We start from the raw sequence: 19,179 nt of genomic DNA on the forward strand, positions 1-19,179 counted from the left end.
TCTTTATTTTAAAAAGAACATCAGTACATATGCAGAATAAATTCAGAAATATATAGGTACGATTAAAACACCACGATGCATTCACTAACCTGTAATCTACTCATCTAACCTTGAGATACCTTTGAAACAGGGTCTTGTTAGCTACACTGGTCCTATCGTGTTGCAAACTTTTTTCATTATAATAAATATTTACCAAAGACAGGGCTGTTCAAAATTTTTTATATTGAAGTGCAAATAACAATACATATACAAAATTATATGTACCCTGAAAATTTTTTTAATAAAAAACAACACAATTATTTTAAATGTTTAAGGAATTTTGATGGTCCCCTTAATGAGTAAATTTTGAATAAAACTTTTTTTCAGTGCTGCAATATTTTTGAAAAATTGTTTTTTGTCAATGTGTAAATTTGAATATCATACCGAAGTGCCTTGGCTTCATATGGAAGTGCTTTTCTTTGCACTTTCAAATGAATCGAATTCATATGTGAGGGCATATGGGAGTGCTATGAATTTTTTTGTATTCAAAGTGTGAATTTGTATCTGTGCCTATTCTTCAGGGCGAAACAAAAACAAAAGTGCTTTAAGTTTATAGGGGTTGAGCAGCTCTGACCAAAGAAATTCAAATAACTGTCATAAAAAGTATCTAGCCATAAATTGTATTCGGCACTATAGTTAAGTATTAGCTATAGATCTCTTATTTGTATTAACCTACACAGTTTTCATGACAATAAGTTAAATTGCTAAGCAATAATTATGCACCCTGTATCAAAAAAAGGTCTATCTGAGATAAGAATAATTCTTGCAGTTAATCTAAACAATATATGTTCATCTCACTCATGTGGCTTTGTAAATCATTAGACAGTTTAACACGTTTTTAAGTAACATATTCAATAGAATTTTTGTACATTAAATTTAGTTTAATTGATCTTAATATGCCAGCGAATCAGTGCTTTTGGTGTAAGTGAATTTTGGAACATACAAATTGGTTCTTTTGATAATGTTTACACAAATTTTAAAACATACAGGCAAAATTTTAACAGTTACTTTGCTTGGAGCAATCAGTGTCATATTACTTGTGGCTTCATTAAAATATAACTACCAGTGGGCGTTAACACAAGAACACATACGTTTTCGTAAAGGCTTCCCATCACAATCGAATTGGTTAGCATCGCCGGACGGAACACTCAAAAGTTATTTATTTAACGTGACTAATGGTGAGGCTTTTCTTAATGGTACTGATTCTAAAATCAAACTTCAAGAAGTTGGACCAATCGTGTATCATATAAAAGGAAGAAATAAAATGATAAATCAAACAACCGACAGTATTACCTACGAAAAAGTGCGCTACGACGAAATAAAGTTTGATCCAGAAGCTAGTTGCTCTCCTGATATACTTAATCAAACAATCATTTTGCCGAATTTCATTTTATTTGGTACCGCTGCCAAATTCCATGATTGGGTTTTTCTGGTTAGACACGCTTTCAATGCTATCACAGTTAAAGAACCAGTGTTGGTAAATCAAACTATATATTCTTTTTTGTGGAATTTTACAACACCTGTATTGAATTCGTTATCGACTTACCTTCCAAACCTTGTTGCCAACTGTGGAGTGTTGCACAACGTAAGTGTTCTGCTTCATTAATTGCAATTGTTTACTATTTTGCTATTTTAGGCACTCAAGAGGAAAGAAGAGATATATAATGTAAAGATAGGTACAAAACATGGATTGGACAACTTTTTTAGAGTTAATTCTTTAAATAATAAAACTTACTTTTTTGAGCAAAGTAATCGGCTAAAGATTCCAAGGCATGAACAAGCATACAAATATTGTCCAATCGAATTGGCTGATACGTTTGATAATTCGTTGTTCACGCCATATTTGACTCCAGAAAGAGAATTAACAATCATCGCTGGTGAAGCCTGTAGAACACACCGTTTAAAATATACTGGTGTAGTGAATCACTTGGGATTAGCAGGGTATCGTTATATTATTAATGACAATCATGACGAGTCAAGTTGTTTAGATAACTCCATGGGAATTAAGTTGTATAAGGGAATGTTTGATGTCTCGAAATGCCTCTTCAGTAAGTGAAATATTCATTAATATTTATTATGTAACGGCCAATGGGAGTGTTGAAGAGTTATTTGGTTCATTCAGAGAATTAATACACCATTACAATTTTATCTACTTTATATATATATATATATACATTCGAACGATTTTCTGTCTTCCTCTATCAAATTTGGCTTGGACGCAAGCCTAAATTTTTTTTTTGTGGTGAACGGTACCAAATACTGAAGATACTACAAGTGCGGAACCAGTTTGTCTTCTTATCAAATTTTAGAAAGGTTGATAAAAAATCCTTCCAATATTTGTACATCTACTATCCTATAGTGAAATCAACAAAACAAAATGAATCAATTACAGTGTTTCACACAGAAATACCTCAAGTTATAGGTGTAGTTAATCAGTTACAAGAACATCATTCTTAGGGCTAAAAACGTCTTCTCCATAGATATATTTTAATCTATAAGTTATTTTTGCCTCATCAAAAATTAGCGCCAAAAGCTTAGGGAAAATATTTATTTTATGCATACAAAGTATTTACATAACTGCCGCGCACAGAAAACAGTTGTTTTTTGAATTAAGAACTCAATTTCAAAATTTTTGTCATATAAATATACATGGGTTTGAGTATTGAAAATGTAAAAACCGTAGACAAATTTTGTTGTTGCGTGTAGAAAAGTTTTGTCATTAAAATGGAAAACTTTCAATGTTTTCTAAGGATTCTACATACAGAGAATACCTGAAATAATTTTTTTTACATACAGTGCAATCTGAGAAAATTGCAGCTAAGACAGAGCAGCTTAACACTCCAGGGCGGGCGAAACATAAAAAATCCAGGTGGGTAATTTTTCGAACCGGAAAAACTTCCCCATATTTGAACTTTTTCTGTTATTCTTATAATATTATAACATTATACTATTTTCAACCAACTTTATTATTCACTTTAAGTTACAAAAAATAGTTTTCTTAAATTTAAACTAATCTCATTGCTGAAGCGCGAATATTGCAGCTCGCTTCGAATTTTTAGAAATAATTTGTTCACGAGGATTTCAAGATCAAGCTCGTCAGTTTCCTTTGAGTACGAATGTAGAATCGCCACATGGTTGAGTCGATTTTGTGCCATAGTCGATCTCAAATAATATTTAACTCTACGTAAACCACAGAAACTTCTCTCGTTAGAGCAAGTTGACCCCAGAATAGTAATGAGCAATTGTACAAAACTTAAATATTCAAGAACAAGTCTTCTACACCAATTATTTTCTTCATTTTCATAAATTGCACAATATCTTTCAATGCTTTTGGAAGTACTTTCGTACGTTTCATTAAATTCAATGCCACATCTCTGTCACTGACTAACTTGAACTCGTCAAAATCACCTTTATAAAACAGGATAATTTTCTCCACGTCAACTGTTTCACCGACTGCAAATTGTTCCAATGTTCGAAAAAATGTGGCTGAATCTGTGTCAAAACTACTTTTCAAAGAGAAAAATACTTGGTCATACATTTCACAGTAAATTTTACGATAATATTCTTTTGGAGTGTTGAAAACATGGTCGTTATCATTTTTACCGTCAATTCGCTTTGAAGTTTTCCGACGACGTTGCAAATTCGGTTCCCTGATTTCAAATTTCTTTGATAACGCTATGCATTTTCGCCAATTTGATTCAAATTTGGAATTGTGGGAAATTTCTAAAGTGTATGTTACAGCTTCAATTTTACGAGAAGGATCTACGACTTTAAAGTAAAGTATTACTTACTATACGGTTTTTTGTGATAACCGGTAACTTTATATGTAGTACTATGTAAAATGAACATGTCAATGCCGGCAGCCAGCTGTGACACAATACTTTTTTGATCTGACAATAGAACAAAACAATTGAATGGGAATGCATATTAGAGGGACTCATTAAAGCATATAAATTTATAAGGTGTAAAATAATATCCATTTACACACGCTGTTATATGAACGCACCTAGTAATATTCTTGATAAACTTAATTTTCGATCAGCTGTATTATTGCCAAATAAATGTTTAATTGTTTTACAAATTAAAAAATGCCAAGATTAAGTGAAAAATCAAACTAAAACAGTTTTACTAAGAAATTCTTGTAAATGACTTGCTGATGCCGGAGATTTCTGATGAAAAGGACGGCAATTATGTTTGCAAGGTTGCATTCCTTTGAGTTTACCGCGTTTACACCATGAAATGTGCGCGTAAATTTATACAAATTGTGTAAATGTTTTTCATACAAAATTTGACAGTTCGTTTACGCACTAGATAAATTTATACGTTTACACACTTTATAAGGCATTTAGAAGGTTAAATAAGTCCCCCCATTGTAACGAACTTAGAGAAATTCGACTTATTTGAAACCTTCTGCTAACGTTCGAATCACTAACTGTTGAATAAATCACTCCAATATTTAGTATAAAAAACTGGTCTTTATTTAGATTACTTTGGGAGTAGTACTTCACAATTATACTTCACAACCAATAGCTTGTTTAAATCAAAACTGATTAGTTATTACTCAGCTTGCGCGTCTTTTATACTCTCTGTTGTCTCGTCCGCATATTTCTCCGAAGGTATAGACGTTTCACCTTCTAGAACTCTTGTAGCTCATGCTTGGTTACCAGCTATATACTACGTGTATACTTGTAGTTTATAGCCATATGGGTGTGTATGTGTGAGTAACTACTCCGGCTGATTACTACATGTGTGTGTGTTAGATATCTCTTCGTCGCCTTCTACATAAGTGTTGCTAGCTTTAATGTGGACACGTATATAAGAGTGGCTGCTTCATGTTTTTCTTGTTGCGTGATTATCTACTAACAGCGTAGTGATGTCAACATTCGCCCTCCACGTAAGTCGGATCGTTCCGATCAGACAAATTTTCTGATCTAAACGCTGCCCGCCTTTCCAAATGAACCACTTTCATTTTGTTTCATGGTATGGGCCTTCCCAATTACACTGCGATTTCGGGGACAAACCTTTTTTTCGTTGTGGGTTGTATAGCAGCACCTAATCTCCTTCCCGAAAACCTTCCGAATTAATTGCTTTATCGTATCTGGCTTTCATTTTGTCACTAATATCTTGGTTCGTTTTATTACAAGATCGTATATTTCCCTTATCTCTTCCTCCAGGACACCAGTGGATTTCTTGGCATTTCCTTCCGCATCGGCATTTATCCCAAACTTAAAATCAGCTAGCAGTCGAAGGTCATTGCCAAATATTACCTTTGCAAGGGTTTGGCCCGTTGTCTCATGCACTGCCGATCGGTGAGCCATCAAGAATAATGATATGTGTGTATCGCACTCTTTATGGAACTTTTCTAAAGTGCTCCTCCAAGGTTCTATTGAATCGTTCCACCATACCATCGGACTGAGGATGCAATGCAGTTGTCCGTGTTTTCCGAATGCCTAATGTCTTACACACTTCTTGAAACACAGCTGATTCAAAATTCCTGCCTTGGTCAGAATGTAACTCCATTGGTACACCATACCTTGCAACCCAATTGTTTGTAAACACTTCTGCTACTGTTTCCGCTTCTTGATTTGGGATTGAGTATATCTCTGTACTCTTGCTGAAATAATCCATAACCGCCAGTACATATTTGTTTCCCCGGTTGTTGGTAGGAAGTGGACCTGCGACATCCATAACCATCCTTTCAAATGGCGCACCTGTGTTATATTGCTTTATCTGGCCATGACTTCGTGTTTTGGGACCCTTCGCTCTGCTGCAAACCTCGCAGTTGGCAATCCACTCAGTGACCGACTGAAGGCAATCAACACAGTAGAATCTCTGCTTAATTTCCTCGAGCGTCTTCGTGATTCCCAGATGACTTCCACTTGGACCATTATGTAGCTCGTTGAGAACGTCAGGAATCCTTTTCCTGGGTACAACTATCATTTTCCTCTTACATTGGCCATCCTCACTCTCCCATACTCGATGCAAGCAACCGGATATCAATTCTAAACTGTTCCATTGTGCCCAATATGACTTCGCAATAGGACCCTCCGCTGACATCTCCTCTCTATTTGGTATATCGTTTCGTTCGAGCCCTTGCATAACATGTGACAGACCTGTATCCTGACACTTCCTTAGTTGTTCCTTGTCCCATTCATCCGTACATTTTATAGTCATAAGCCGGACATCTATGATGTCTTCCTTAGCCTCAGCTTTCGAACAGTGTTTGCACTCCAAACTACATGGGCTTCGTGACATTGCATCAGCATTTCCATGGGTACTACCTTTTCGATGCTCAATGGAAAAGTCATAGCTTTGTAGTCGCTCGATCCACCGTGCTAATTGACCTTCTGGATTACGGAACTGCAGGAGTCATTGTAACGCTGCGTGATCTGTCCTGACGCGGAATAGCTGCCCGTAGAGATATTTGTGAAAATGTTTAACGCACTCTACCAATGCCAACAGCTCTCTCCGTGTAACACAATAGTTGCTCTCTTGTTTTGCAATTGACCAGTTGTCCATCAACCACTTGTGACAAAACGCCTCTTATATCATATCCACTCGCATCTGTATCTAGAATATATGTTGCTCCTGGAATCGGATATGCCAACATTGAGGCAGTGCACAAACGCTCCTTCAATGTTTGTGAAGCCACTTCTTGCTCCTTCTTCCATTCAAAAGCTTTATTTTTTCTTACTAGCTCGTGGAGGCTATGGGCTATGCTAGAAAAGTTTGGTACAACTCGGCGGTAATATGTGCACAGCCCAAGGAAACTTCTCAATTCATGCAGGTTCAGTGGTCTTTGGCCAATCCTTTACAGCCTCTATCTTTTCATTCACAGTGCAGATGCCCTCTGACGTTACCTTATGACCAAAATAAGTTACTTCCTTTTTAAACAGCGAACACTTTTTGGGACTTAGTTTCAGACCAGCGCCAGCTCTTCTCTGGAAAACTTTCTCTAAGTTCTTAAGATGTTCTTCAAAATTCTTTCCCAATACGATGATGTCGCCTTAGAACACTAAGCATGTTTTCCAATGTAGTCCTTTCAGTACCTGGTTCGTCAGTCTCTCAAAAGTAGCTGGTGCATTACAAAGTCCAAAAGGCATCACCGTAAATTGCCAAAGACCATCACCGACACTAAAGGGTGTTTTCTCTTTGTCTTCCTCCTTCACTTCCACTTCCCAGTAGCCGCTTTTCAAGTCCAGTGTGGAAAACCATTTCATACCAGATAGCGAGTCCAAAGTGTCGTTAATTCTTGGCAATGGGTAGCTATCCTTTTTCTTAAAGTCACTCAACTTCCGGTAGTCCATGCAAAACCTCATTTTTCCATCCTTATTCTTTACAAGTACTACTGGTAAGCTCCATGGACTAGCTGATGGTTCGATGACGCTCATTTCTTGTATGATTTGACTCACAACTTCCCGCTTCGCCAGTGGAACACTACGTGGAGCTTGAAGGATCGGCCTCGCATCGCCAGTGTAAATTTGATGTTTCACAACGTTGGTGCGGCCTGCTTTGGAGCCATCTTGGTTAAATATGTTCGCCTACTTTAGGAGCAGTTGTTTTGCTTTACTCTGATAGTCTCCTCTAGATCAATCTTGCTAGTTGAAATGTTTTCCTGGAGCTGTTCCCAATTGATTACTACTTCAGCCTCTTGGCATCTTCCCAATATGGTTCCCCTGGTCAATTTGAGTGGTGACTTGAACTCATTGAGTACTCTTACTGGGATACATCTATCTCGTATTGTCATAGCCAGGGTTTTTCCTACAACTACATTCGGTGTTTATTTGTTTGCTGACTCGATAACCCACAATTTGTTTGTCCCACATTCTCCATCAAGCTTTGCCCAGATTACTGCCTCCGATTTTGGTGGTATTTGCTGATTCTGCTCCACCAGCTTACTGCTGTAGCTCTTCTCGTAACCGTAATTAAGTGGCACGTCCATGTTCTTATATCGCATCGTCTTGCTTTGCATGGCGATCTTGATACCTTTATCGATTAAGAAGTCCGCTCCAATTATGATTTCATCAACAATCTCTGCCACTATAAAATTGTGTAGTACTGTGACGTTCCCAATTGTGACTTCACATGCTACTTCTCCTAGAACCTGGGTGTCCTCTCCAGTGGCTGTACGCAATCTTGCTCCATGCAATGGTCTTATCTTCTTGTTGACTAAATCCGATCGAATGATATGCACCCGTATCTGCAGTCAATAAACGTTCCTTCCCATCCACATGTCCTCCGACAGTAAGATTGTTTGACCCTCTTTCAACTTGCGAGATAGAGATTATAGGGCATTCAATTGCGGGAGCCTGCTGTCGCCCCTTGCTGCTGACTCGCTTTAGTTTAACGATTGAGTGGTTTTGGAGATTTCCTCATCTCCTTCAGCTCTGCGTTTACGGCCACCCATAGTGTTGGAACTATTAGGGCTGGTACTGCAATAATGTGCAATGTGCCTTGGCTTACCGCACTTAAAGCATTTGACGGCACTTTCGTTTTTCCGCTGCGTTGCTTTTAATGCTTCCAAAATTGTGTCTACCCAGTCTGGCCTTTCCACTTCCACGCGATGAGCTTGGTATGCGGGCTTACTCAAAAGTGGCGCTATTTCCTGAGTCAGTGCATGGGATACGGTTTCAGCAAATGTTGGTTTTGGGTTCGCATATGTAGCTCGTTTCGTTTCGACATCCCGTATTCCATTTATAAAGCTTTGAATTTTAACCCTCTCATATATATGTATCACCTAAGGACTTCAGGCCAATCAGTCTCTCGTCGTATCTTCTTAAGACGTTTGAGCGGTTGATTGACCTGTACCTAAGGGAAAGGACTCCCCGGGGTTACTGTCGGCTTCACAGCATACCTACTGTAAGGGCAGATTGACGGAAACGGCTCTCCATTCGATTGTAAAGCAAATAGAGGGGTCCCTAGAACACAAAGAGTTCGCTCTGGGAGCCTTTCTAGACATCGAAGGGGCTTTTAACAATGTCTTACCGGGGGCAAGAAAAAGAGCTCTGGTGGGTTTAGGAGTAGAGGCGGCTCTGGTTGAATTTATTAGAAAACTTCTATGCAGCAGAATTGTCGCAGCTGAGTGGGGAGGCGCCATAACTAGGAGGAAGTGTGCAGGGGCACGCCACAGGGGGGGTGTACTATCTCCTCTGCTCTGGATTGTGGTAGTCGACGAGCTTCTTCTGGAGCTGGAAGCCAATGGCTGTGGGGTGGTTGCCTATGCCTCGCTATCCTAGTCAGAGGCAAATTTCTGGACACCCTGCGCGATGTTCTTCAGGGCTACCTGGATACTGTGGCTAGGTGGGCTGAATCATGTGGATTGGCGGTCAACCCGGGAAAACAGAATTGGTTCTTTTTACAAGGAGATATAAGATACCCGACTTCAGAACTCCCTCGATTGGAGGGGTACTTTCTGACAGGGTTAAATATTTGGGGATTGTTCTGGACAAGAAGCTGTCCTGGAGACCCAATGTCCTAACCGCTCACTATGCAACCTGCATCCCAGTCATTCCCGCGAGGGAGGAGTTGGGAAGAAGAATTATCGGGGGCATGGGACCGGTTAACTTGTTCATGGATGGGTCGAAGTTGGTCGCAAAGGTTAGCGGGGGGGGAGAAGGGGTCTTTTTTCAAGAACTAAATGTAAGCCGCAAGTTTAAGTTGGCTGATCACTGCAGTGTATTCCAAGCGGAATGCGATTAAGGATGCGGTGGAGGAAATGCTATCCAGTGCTACTAAAAAATAAATAAGTGTAAGGCGCGATAACCTCCGAAGAGATCTAAGGCCGAGCTTCTCTTCTAATTTGCGTCGTGCTCCTCTTGATTTTCCCTAAAAATTGGCCGGGCAGGACCTACATGTTTTATGCCGACTCCGAACGGCATCTGCAAGGCAGGTGAGTTTTCACTGAGAGCTTTTCATGGCAAAAATACACTCGGAACGCTTGCCAAACACTGCCGAGGGGCGACCCCGCTTAGAAAAATTTTCTTCTAATTGAAAAACCTTATTTCTAAAATTTTTATTTATTTGTTTAAGTCTATGAATTTTAATTCTTACAGACTATGATACAAGGAAAATTTAAAAAATACTTATGCCTAAAAGTAATCGGTTTACTTAGAAAGCAGACTTCAAAATATTCATAAATTCAGCTCTTTGTATAGAAAAATCAAGAGCAACGGAATTACTTATTGAGTTAAGCTCCCGAATAGCACGCGTAATGGGAGCATTACCAGCGTAATTCGTTCTGAAATAATCGTAATAAAATGGAAAGGAATTTCTGAGAGATCTTTGGGGAACATTAAATCGAATCCTTTCCAGCAAATAAGGGCAATCAATGTAGCCATTAATAACATTATACATGAATGACAAGCACAGTATAGATCTACGATTTTCCAAAGACTTGAGGCTTAAAAGTAAAAGACGTGCAGAGTAGGAAGGAATCGGCTCCGAAAAGTTTAACGGGCGAAGGGCATATTTAAGGAAAATTTTTTGAATTCTCTCAATTCTACAAATGGCCGTTTGGTTGCTTGGTCTCCAAATGAAGACAGCATATTCAATGTGAGATCTAACGTATGACGTGTAGAGCAGCTTAAAGGTATAGGGGTCTGAGAATTTTGAAGCATTGCGCCGTACAAATCCGAGCATAGAATATGCTTTCGACGTTACGTAGTTAATGTGATTAATGAAGGAAAACCTTTTGTCAAAAACGACACCCAGGTCTTTAATCTCGTCAACACATTGAAGTTCACAGTTAGATATACTGTATTTTGTAGAGAAATTGTTAGTTGATTTTGAATAAACTATTTGGAAGCATTTTTGCGTATTTAAAGAGAGACAGGAGTTCAGGCACCATTGGTGAAGCTTATTTATATCATCCTGCAGCTTTATGGCATCTTCTTGCGATTTAATAGCTGAGAATATTTTTAAGTCATCTGCATAAAGTAAACACTTTGCAAACGAAAAACAACTGCTGATGTCATTAATAAATAATATAAATAAAAGTGGGCCTAGTATACTTCCCTGGGGAACGCCAGAAGTCGCAACGAACGGACTAGACATTTTCCCATCAATGGTAACAACGCAGTGTCTATTACTTAAATAAGAACGAATCCACAAAAGAAACGTTGAATGAAAACCGATACAGCTTAATTTTTTTATCAGAACTGTGTGAGGAACTCTATCAAAAGCTTTGGAAAAGTCAGTGTAAATGCAATCAACCTGTAGTCCAGAAGAGAAAGAATCTACACAGTATTCGCTAAAAACAGCAAGATTTGAAACCGTGGACCTATCAGCAACAAACCCGTGCTGGTTGGGTGATATAAGGGATTTAACAGCAAAACTCAACTTGGCATTCACAGCATGCTCAAAAAGTTTAGAGATTGTGGACAGCTTGGATATTGGTCTATAGTTACGCACATCGTTCTTATTTCCACATTTGAAAACGGGCGTAATCGAGGTGAGCTTCCAATCATCGATGAACGTCCCAGATGATAATGATTTATTGAAAATCAGAGTCAACGGATAGACCAAGGCTGGACAGTTTTTTAACAAGACAGAAGAAAACCCATCAACGTCAGTTTGGGATGAGGATTTAAGTATAATAATAGCCTTACTAACATCCTCACAGGAGAGAGTAAGCGTACCGAAGTTCAGGGTACTAACGGCATCCAATGAAAAATCAACCGCTTTATTATTATCATCCTGAGAAAAATTTGACTTAAAAAACTCAGCAAATAAGTTCGCTGCCTCACTTAGAGATCGCGCAGGTTGATCATCAAGGAAAACTCCAAAGGGTACAATGGAGCCGCCTTTTTTTGACTTTATATAGTTCCAAAAAGTTTTAGGATTCGATTTAATATTCGACTCAATATTATAAATATAGTTATTGTACAGAAACTTATCCAAATGATTAAATATCTTTAAATAGTGCTTGTACTTAGTAAAGAATATATGATTCTTTGACCGTTTGAAGTTACGCAAATATTTATTTTTTATGTTCTTCAGTTTTTTTAATTCTTTCGAATACCACGGAAGTTTATACGGCCTCTTTCGCTTTACCGGAATTTTATCCAAACAGTGACTAAATAGAGTGGATTTGAACGTGGCGAAGCAGTTAGAGGTATCAAGTCCCTCCAGTAATTCGTCCCAGTTTATTTCCATTAAAAAATCGTTAAATCTAGGAAAATCGCACAAATTGAAGTTGAATGTTAATCTGCTATCTGAAGTATCCGACGCATAACAATAAAAACTACAAGTAATGACCAGTGGTAGGTGATGCCTATCCTTGGGAATAACTGCATTAGAGCATTCGCTGACTTCACAATTAATGTTGTCACTTATAAATACTAGATCCAATAATCTATTTAGGGCATTAACACTTTTACTAATTTGCTTTAAATTGAGACTCAATAAATTATCAATGAAATACAGTTCGTGATTCAAAGAAAGATTATTAGGTGTGAGACCATAACTAGAATTATTTGTTGACCAGTGAATATTACAAAGGTTGAAGTCTCCAAGCACGCAGAGGTGGTTATCATTAAGGTTTCGTAAAACAAGAGAGATTATGTTATCAGCATGTGCTTTGTATACATCAAATGCGCTGCCTGGTGGAACATACGAGGCAAGCAGATATAGGGAGCCATGCGCACCAGAACCAGAACCATTTATACACACGCAGATTTGGTCAAGTAGCGAGTCGTCATTGTTGAGCGGAAATAAAAATGAACGCAGCTGGCGCTTGACAGCAATTAAAACACCACCACCGCGAATGCAACCAGTTTTCCCAGCATCCCGATCCTTGCGATAGACATTGAAAAGATTTGGGTCAAAGAACTCACTATCAAAAAATTTTCCATTGAGCCATGTCTCGATGAAGACAAAGATATCATAATCCATTTGCGCACTAAAATTATACACAAGATCAGACTTGGTTCTCATGCCAGATACATTGTGAAAATATATCCTTAAGTCGTTACTGCTTTTATTAGCGGGACGATTTCTCCCTACTGTGTGCGAGGAGGCTTTTTGTGAGCCTTCCGAAAAAACTGAAAAGGCTTCACCGTAACATTAGTCGGCCAAATTTCGGAGCTGAGCAATTTGTCAAATGATGACTCAGGAACTCCCAACTTGAAGCTAACTCTATTCAGATTTGCCAACGCAACATCTTTTTTTACTAGCTTCGTACAACTTAATGCGGTTTTATTTAAATTAGCTTGCCTAGCCACATATTCAATTATATTATCTTCAGTTACAGATGGCGAAAAAGACGATATATGTAGCCATTTGTAACGATCAGCAACCACCAGATCGCTCGATGCGTTAGATCCTCTAATAAGAATTCGAGAATTAGTATTTTTCATTTTAGTTCGAGTTTTAGACACATTTGCCCCCTGTCCATCATCCTTAATAGACGCATGAGTGGATGAAGAAGAAGCCGAAATACCCGTCGTTGGCACGGCCGTAATTATGGATGCATACGTATTGCGAGAATTATTTGAAGTTGAAATAACACTCTGAGGCGTCGACGTCACAGCATTGGACACCGTTGTATTAGTAGTGCAAGCAGCTGCAGTACTAATATTTGAGATAGCACTAATCGATACTACAGATGATTGAGGATTCATAGGCACTGACGTTACAACACTAGGCGTTGAAGTTTTAGTAGTGCAAGCAGCAACACTTGCCGATAGTACGGATGGTTGGGCACTCACTGGCACTGACGTCACAACATTATTATTTATTGTATCCGCATGCACTGACGTCACAACACTAGGCGACGTGATTGTAATGGCACAAGCAGCAGCATCAACAGCAACAGGCGAGCGAGCATTCTCATGCACTGACGTCACAACGTTCGTTGTATTAGAAGTATTTGATATGTTAGCACTCTCATTAGTTGTGGCTGGCAGATGAGAGGGATTACCGTTCCACACATCGGCATTACTCATGACTTGTTTAACTGCGACTTCAAAAGAGCCGCGTAAACAATTTATTTCCGCGGTGAGGGAAGCAATTGTATTGTCTTTTTCTACAATATCGCGCTGAAACGCCAGTAGAGCTGAGTGCAAGCTATCAAATTTTAACGAGAGTTTTTTGTTGTCATCTTTTAGAGCACTGACCACATTAAAAACACGAGCATTCTCTGCTCTAAGAGAAGATATTATATTAAATAAAGATACCAATGTTGGTTGTTGTTTGTTGACGTTGTTATTACTGTTGTCACTTTTTATCGCATTGTCAGGCCTAGATTTCGTAGATTCTAAAGAATTACTTTCTGACAAATTCGAATTTTTGGCAATAGCCTTTTCATCCATCATGAGAGTTGGGGGAGGAGAGCGAAGGGAATTCCGACGCTGAGTAGCACAATTTTTACAAAAAAAACTCTGCTGGGAGTTCAATAAAAAATCGACGTCTGACTGACGGATATCAACACAATTTATGTGAAAGAGATTGTTGCACTTAGCGCACTGCACTTTCGGTTGACTTCTATCAACTTTTTGACCGCACACACAAGGCATTTTAATTAAAAGTTTAAATAATTGGAACTAATAAATTATAATTTCCAAAAGTCAGCGATTTGTCAAATGTGTTACCATTGCAAACGCACTTTTACTTTCACAACACGGTGGATTTATAGATTTATGAAAGATTTATGAAGGAGCGTTTTAAAAACACGTCCGAACTGTACGAGAGCGCAGTATGTTTTGATGTTGCTTTGCCCGGGGTGCGAACCCAGGGCATACGGTGTGGTAGGCGGAGCACGCTACCATCACGCCACGGTGGCTGCTACTACGGTTTGGGAATTTAATCTACTCTGATAGCCAAGCGGCTATAAAGGAATTGAGCTCAACTACAATGCGATCGAGGTTGGTCTGGGAGTGCCTGACCTCACTTGCGATTGCATCGAACTATTTTACAATTAAGATTATCTGGGTCCCGGGCCATAGTGATATTCCGGGTAACTGTCAAGCGGGCCCCTTAGCCTGAATCGGTAGAACTGAACCGGATGAAGATGGCTGTAGAGATTTCGGTATTCCGTTAGCCAATTGTGGACTGCTCCTCCATAGCTGAGCCTCGAGTCAGCTCAGCAAACGTTGGGCGGACACTACGTCTTGCAGGGTAGCAAGATCCTTCTGGCCTAAAGTAGATGGCAGGAGGTCTGCTGAAATAACTGGGTTCACTAAGGCTCACCTATCAATGGTCATTGGGGTTTTGACAGGGTACGTCTCAATATATTGGAAACTCCATCCTACTGCAGCTGTATTGAGGATGATGAGGTAGAATCACCAAATCACTTTATGCTTGATTGTTTCGATCTCCCGAGGAGCTATCCAAGGTTGAGATCGGGATCATTCGGAGCTTTATCGTTGCTAACCTACGATTCTCTAAGTATTTATATCTACATCACCGTTATTTTAGTTTATTATATGTGGTATCACAACGGACCTTCATGTTGTCTAAGTGAGCTTCCCCTATCAGGGAACCTAACCCTCTCATATCTGCTCTGTTCGTACTCTGGAATTTTCTGTAAGATTTCAGCTGCGGCCCTCTCAATGCCACGAACAGAGCAGCAACTTTATCTTCAGCATTCCAGTTGTTCACTGCTACGGTGTTCTCGAACTGTAGCTTAAAGACCTGGTAAGGAACAGAACCGTCAAAAATGGAGTTTTTGCCTTCGTATTACTGCCTGAAACAGCCGGGAGATTAAGTTGCAACTAATGGATACGTTCTCTCAAAGCATCCACCTCGGCTTCAATTTTTTTCTCAAACTGCATTATTTTCTCGTCCATACGCGTTTCCAATTTTGATGATATACGCGCCTCTAGTGCTTCGAGTTGTGTGTTTGTGTTTCCATACTTTATGTGTGTCTCCTACGATTCCAGTTGAGATGTTATTTGCGACGATATTTCTGAAATACGTGCCTTCTGCGCTTCCATCTTCGATGTTATACGTGTTTCCTGGGTTTCCCTTTTTGTCGATATCTGTGATAACAAAGCCAACATCGCATTATTCTCGCCGCTTGCGAGTGGGCTCGGACTTCCGTTCTTCTCTTCCAATTCTGATAATGTCTCGTCCCCATCAGGATGAAATACCTACTCGACTGCATTAACTCCTTCTGACTCCACAACCTCCCGTAGTCGTGCTTGAAGTTCTATTTTATTACCGATTGTAGTCAACTTTGTTAACTTTACCATGTCCAAGTTGAATTCAAAATCTTCGGAATTTAAATCATCCCAATATTTAGTATTGCAAACTGGTCTTTATTTAGTTTACTTTGGGAGTAGTACTTCACAATTATACTTCACAACCAATAGCGTGTTTAAATCAAAACTGATTACTCAGCTTGCGCTGCTTTTATACTATCTGTTGCCTCGTCCGCATATTTCTCCAAAGGTCTAGACATTTCACCTTCTAAAACTCTTGTAGCTCATGCTTGGTTACCAGGTTTATATGTGTATATTTGTAGCTTATAGCCATATGCGTGTGCATATGTGAGTAACTACTTCGGCTGATGAGTACATGTGTGCGTGTGTGAGATATCTCTTCGTCGCCTTCTACATAAGTGTTGCTAGCTTTAAGAGTGGCTGCTTCATGATTTTGTTGTTGTGTGAGTATTTACTAACAGCTGATGTCAACATTCGCCACAGTATGATATGTTCAGTCTACTCCCGTACTCCAAGAAACAGTCAGTTGAGCTAGAGTGACGCGCTTCTCCATAGGCAAAGTACGTTCCTCATCTGCGAGCTATGGGTGTTTTTCTTTAAGAACTGGATTCGCTGGAAAATAGGTCCTACGCCTGTTTATGGATATCACTGGGGACCGGTTTGTGTTTTTTTACATTATACGGCTTTGTTCGCAGGTCCCGCATTTCCTCAAAAGGCCTGCGAAGATGAATTCTTAGGCCCCAGGGAGGTGTGGATTCTTTAATCAGATATCTATTGGGATGCCCAGATTTCTGGGCATTCACAGAAACTATTTGTTCAGCATTTAATTTCTCTCCCTAATGGGGAGTACTCTTACCTCATTGTGTAGGTGGTGTTCTGGGGACATAAGAAGTTATCCCGTAGCGGTTTTGAGATTGGAGTTTTGGCATGCCTTTATTTTTTCCAGTGTGTAACTTTTAGACTTGGCCACCATATCGGGTACGCGTAATATGAAATTGGCCGGCCAATTGCTATGTAATTGGCCATGAGCGTTTCTTTGTCTTTACCTCAAGTGCTGCTGGCAAGAGATTCGATGATTTTTTGACGGCTCAGGATTTTAGGTACAATTTAGGTTGCATGCTGGAGAGATCAGGGATATAGCTGTTTATTTTATTACAAAGCGATCGATGTGTGGGCCTGGATCTGTGGCCATTATTGCGCAGTCGTTGGCGTAGGATACAATAGTGAGTCCTTCTGGTGGCGAAGGTAGCTTCGATATGCAGATGTCGAACAAAAGTGGGGATAGGACACAACCCTGTGATACCCCTTGTTTAATTCTTCTGGGTTTAGATGTTGCGTTCCTGAATTGCACCGATGATCGCCGGCTAGACAGATAATTTGCGCTTCATCTTTGGATATTTGGAGGACCCTTCTAGGGGTACAGTACTGTTTTATGGCGGGGTTTTTGCTTCAAGCCGCATGTTAATGGTGTTTAGCGTGGTGGTCTATTAGGTCTATTTAGTTTTCGAAAGCCATGCTGATAATTGGCAAGACGCAAGTTTGCAGTGAAATAGGGAAGCAGAATACATTCAAGTATCTTGGTTACTACGATTCTTCTACGTTAGCTGGCTTCCCAGGCTTTAGTAGCGGAACCACACTGGCACTTTTTCGAGGATGACGAAGGTGGACAGGGATATGTTGAAGATATTCGCTAGATAATTAAATCCCTCTTTGCCAAGTTTTTTAAGCATCGGCATGGCTATGCCGTCGGGGCCTACTACATGCACGAAGGCATCTTAAAAGCGCTGTTTTTATGCTTGTGTATGCGTCTGTTGGACCACCGTCTGGCTTCATCAACAGTAGAATGTATTACATATTGTCGGCAGAATGGGCTCGCGCATTTTTCGCATCCGAAGACACTTTATCGCCGAAGACGATGGATATTTTGTCGTCGTGCTTAGTTTCGATAGGTGCTAAAAAGGTAGACCATAGCGGCAGAGAGGTTACAATTCTTTAAGATGTCTGATGCGTTGGCTGACGTCCCTTATTTGGGTGTCGCTGGGGTCGTGCTGTCTTATAAGGTCACGTTCTCACGCTAGAGTTGCGGCCTCCGCTGGAAAATGTGGCCGGATTTCCAGGATTCTTCCGGCAGGAATAAAACGACCCGACGCGGGAAGCACGCTCCCCTGGGCGAGCATCAATTGGGATATGGATAGCAGCAAAGCGATTGTCTGTATAAGATTTGTAATCTTCCCACTTTCCTTTTTTTTTGAATTTGATGACGCTGACCAGAAAATTTTTTTTTTTGGTGCGCAAAATGTCACTTATGTTCAGCACCATAAAATCAATCGAAAGGCAAATCTTAATTAAATTAATTAACAAAAAATTCTTCTGCTCAGGCAACAATGCTATTGTTACTGAATTTTACTCTCCGCATGATCGAGATCGTCTTTCTCTGCCTCCCGTAAGAGAAATAATTCGACCATCCCGTTTAGTTCTGTTGGGTTTGATGGAGATTTTATTTATATGACAGCCTCTCTAAGTTAAACCTTTAATTGCTGCAAGAGGCCTCCAAATTATGGTTTGGAGGAAAGGTGCGGGGAGTATTTATTCTCAATGGAGTTGTTAATGTGCGATGTTAAAAGAGCTCTCCCGCTTTGACAATGACTTGATTTGACGTGATTTCGCTGACATTCTATTTTTGTTTATATTTATGTTGTTATATACATATGCTATTCTCTTTATGTATAGTCTCCTATATATACATTTTTTTCGTATGGCTGTAAAGTTGGCCATTTTCTTTGTAAGAACTATATTTCTAGTAATGGTTGCATTTGTTTTCTCTTCCATGGTATTAAACGATAGTAACTGCAGTGCTGAAGAATCTGGTCGAGCTAAGCTTTATGTTTTATGCTGTCAACAGGGTGGACTTAACATTGTGCATTTTAACGCACGTAGCCTGAATGTTTAAAACTAGATTATGCTAGGTCTGTTTTTGAGA

The 19,179-nt window shown here is 39.5% G+C and overlaps 1 protein-coding gene across 3 annotated transcripts in view; it reads left to right on the plus strand.

Annotated features, from left to right (window-relative positions):
* The first annotated feature begins 832 nt into the window (after nucleotides 1-832).
* LOC137244220 (scavenger receptor class B member 1) overlaps nucleotides 833-19,179 on the plus strand; it is a 159,743-nt gene continuing 141,396 nt past the window's right edge. For all 3 annotated transcript variants that reach the window (XM_067772908.1, XM_067772910.1, XM_067772909.1), the window contains exons 1-3: nucleotides 833-960; nucleotides 1,029-1,624; nucleotides 1,676-2,087. In XM_067772908.1, the coding sequence (XP_067629009.1) occupies nucleotides 936-960; nucleotides 1,029-1,624; nucleotides 1,676-2,087 (1,033 nt within the window). In that variant the 5' untranslated portion in view covers nucleotides 833-935. The remainder of the gene's footprint in view (nucleotides 961-1,028; nucleotides 1,625-1,675; nucleotides 2,088-19,179) is intronic.

The sequence above is a fragment of the Eurosta solidaginis genome, chromosome 3 (assembly GCF_040869045.1).
Source record: "Eurosta solidaginis isolate ZX-2024a chromosome 3, ASM4086904v1, whole genome shotgun sequence".
Taxonomy (NCBI): Eukaryota; Metazoa; Arthropoda; class Insecta; order Diptera; family Tephritidae; genus Eurosta; species Eurosta solidaginis.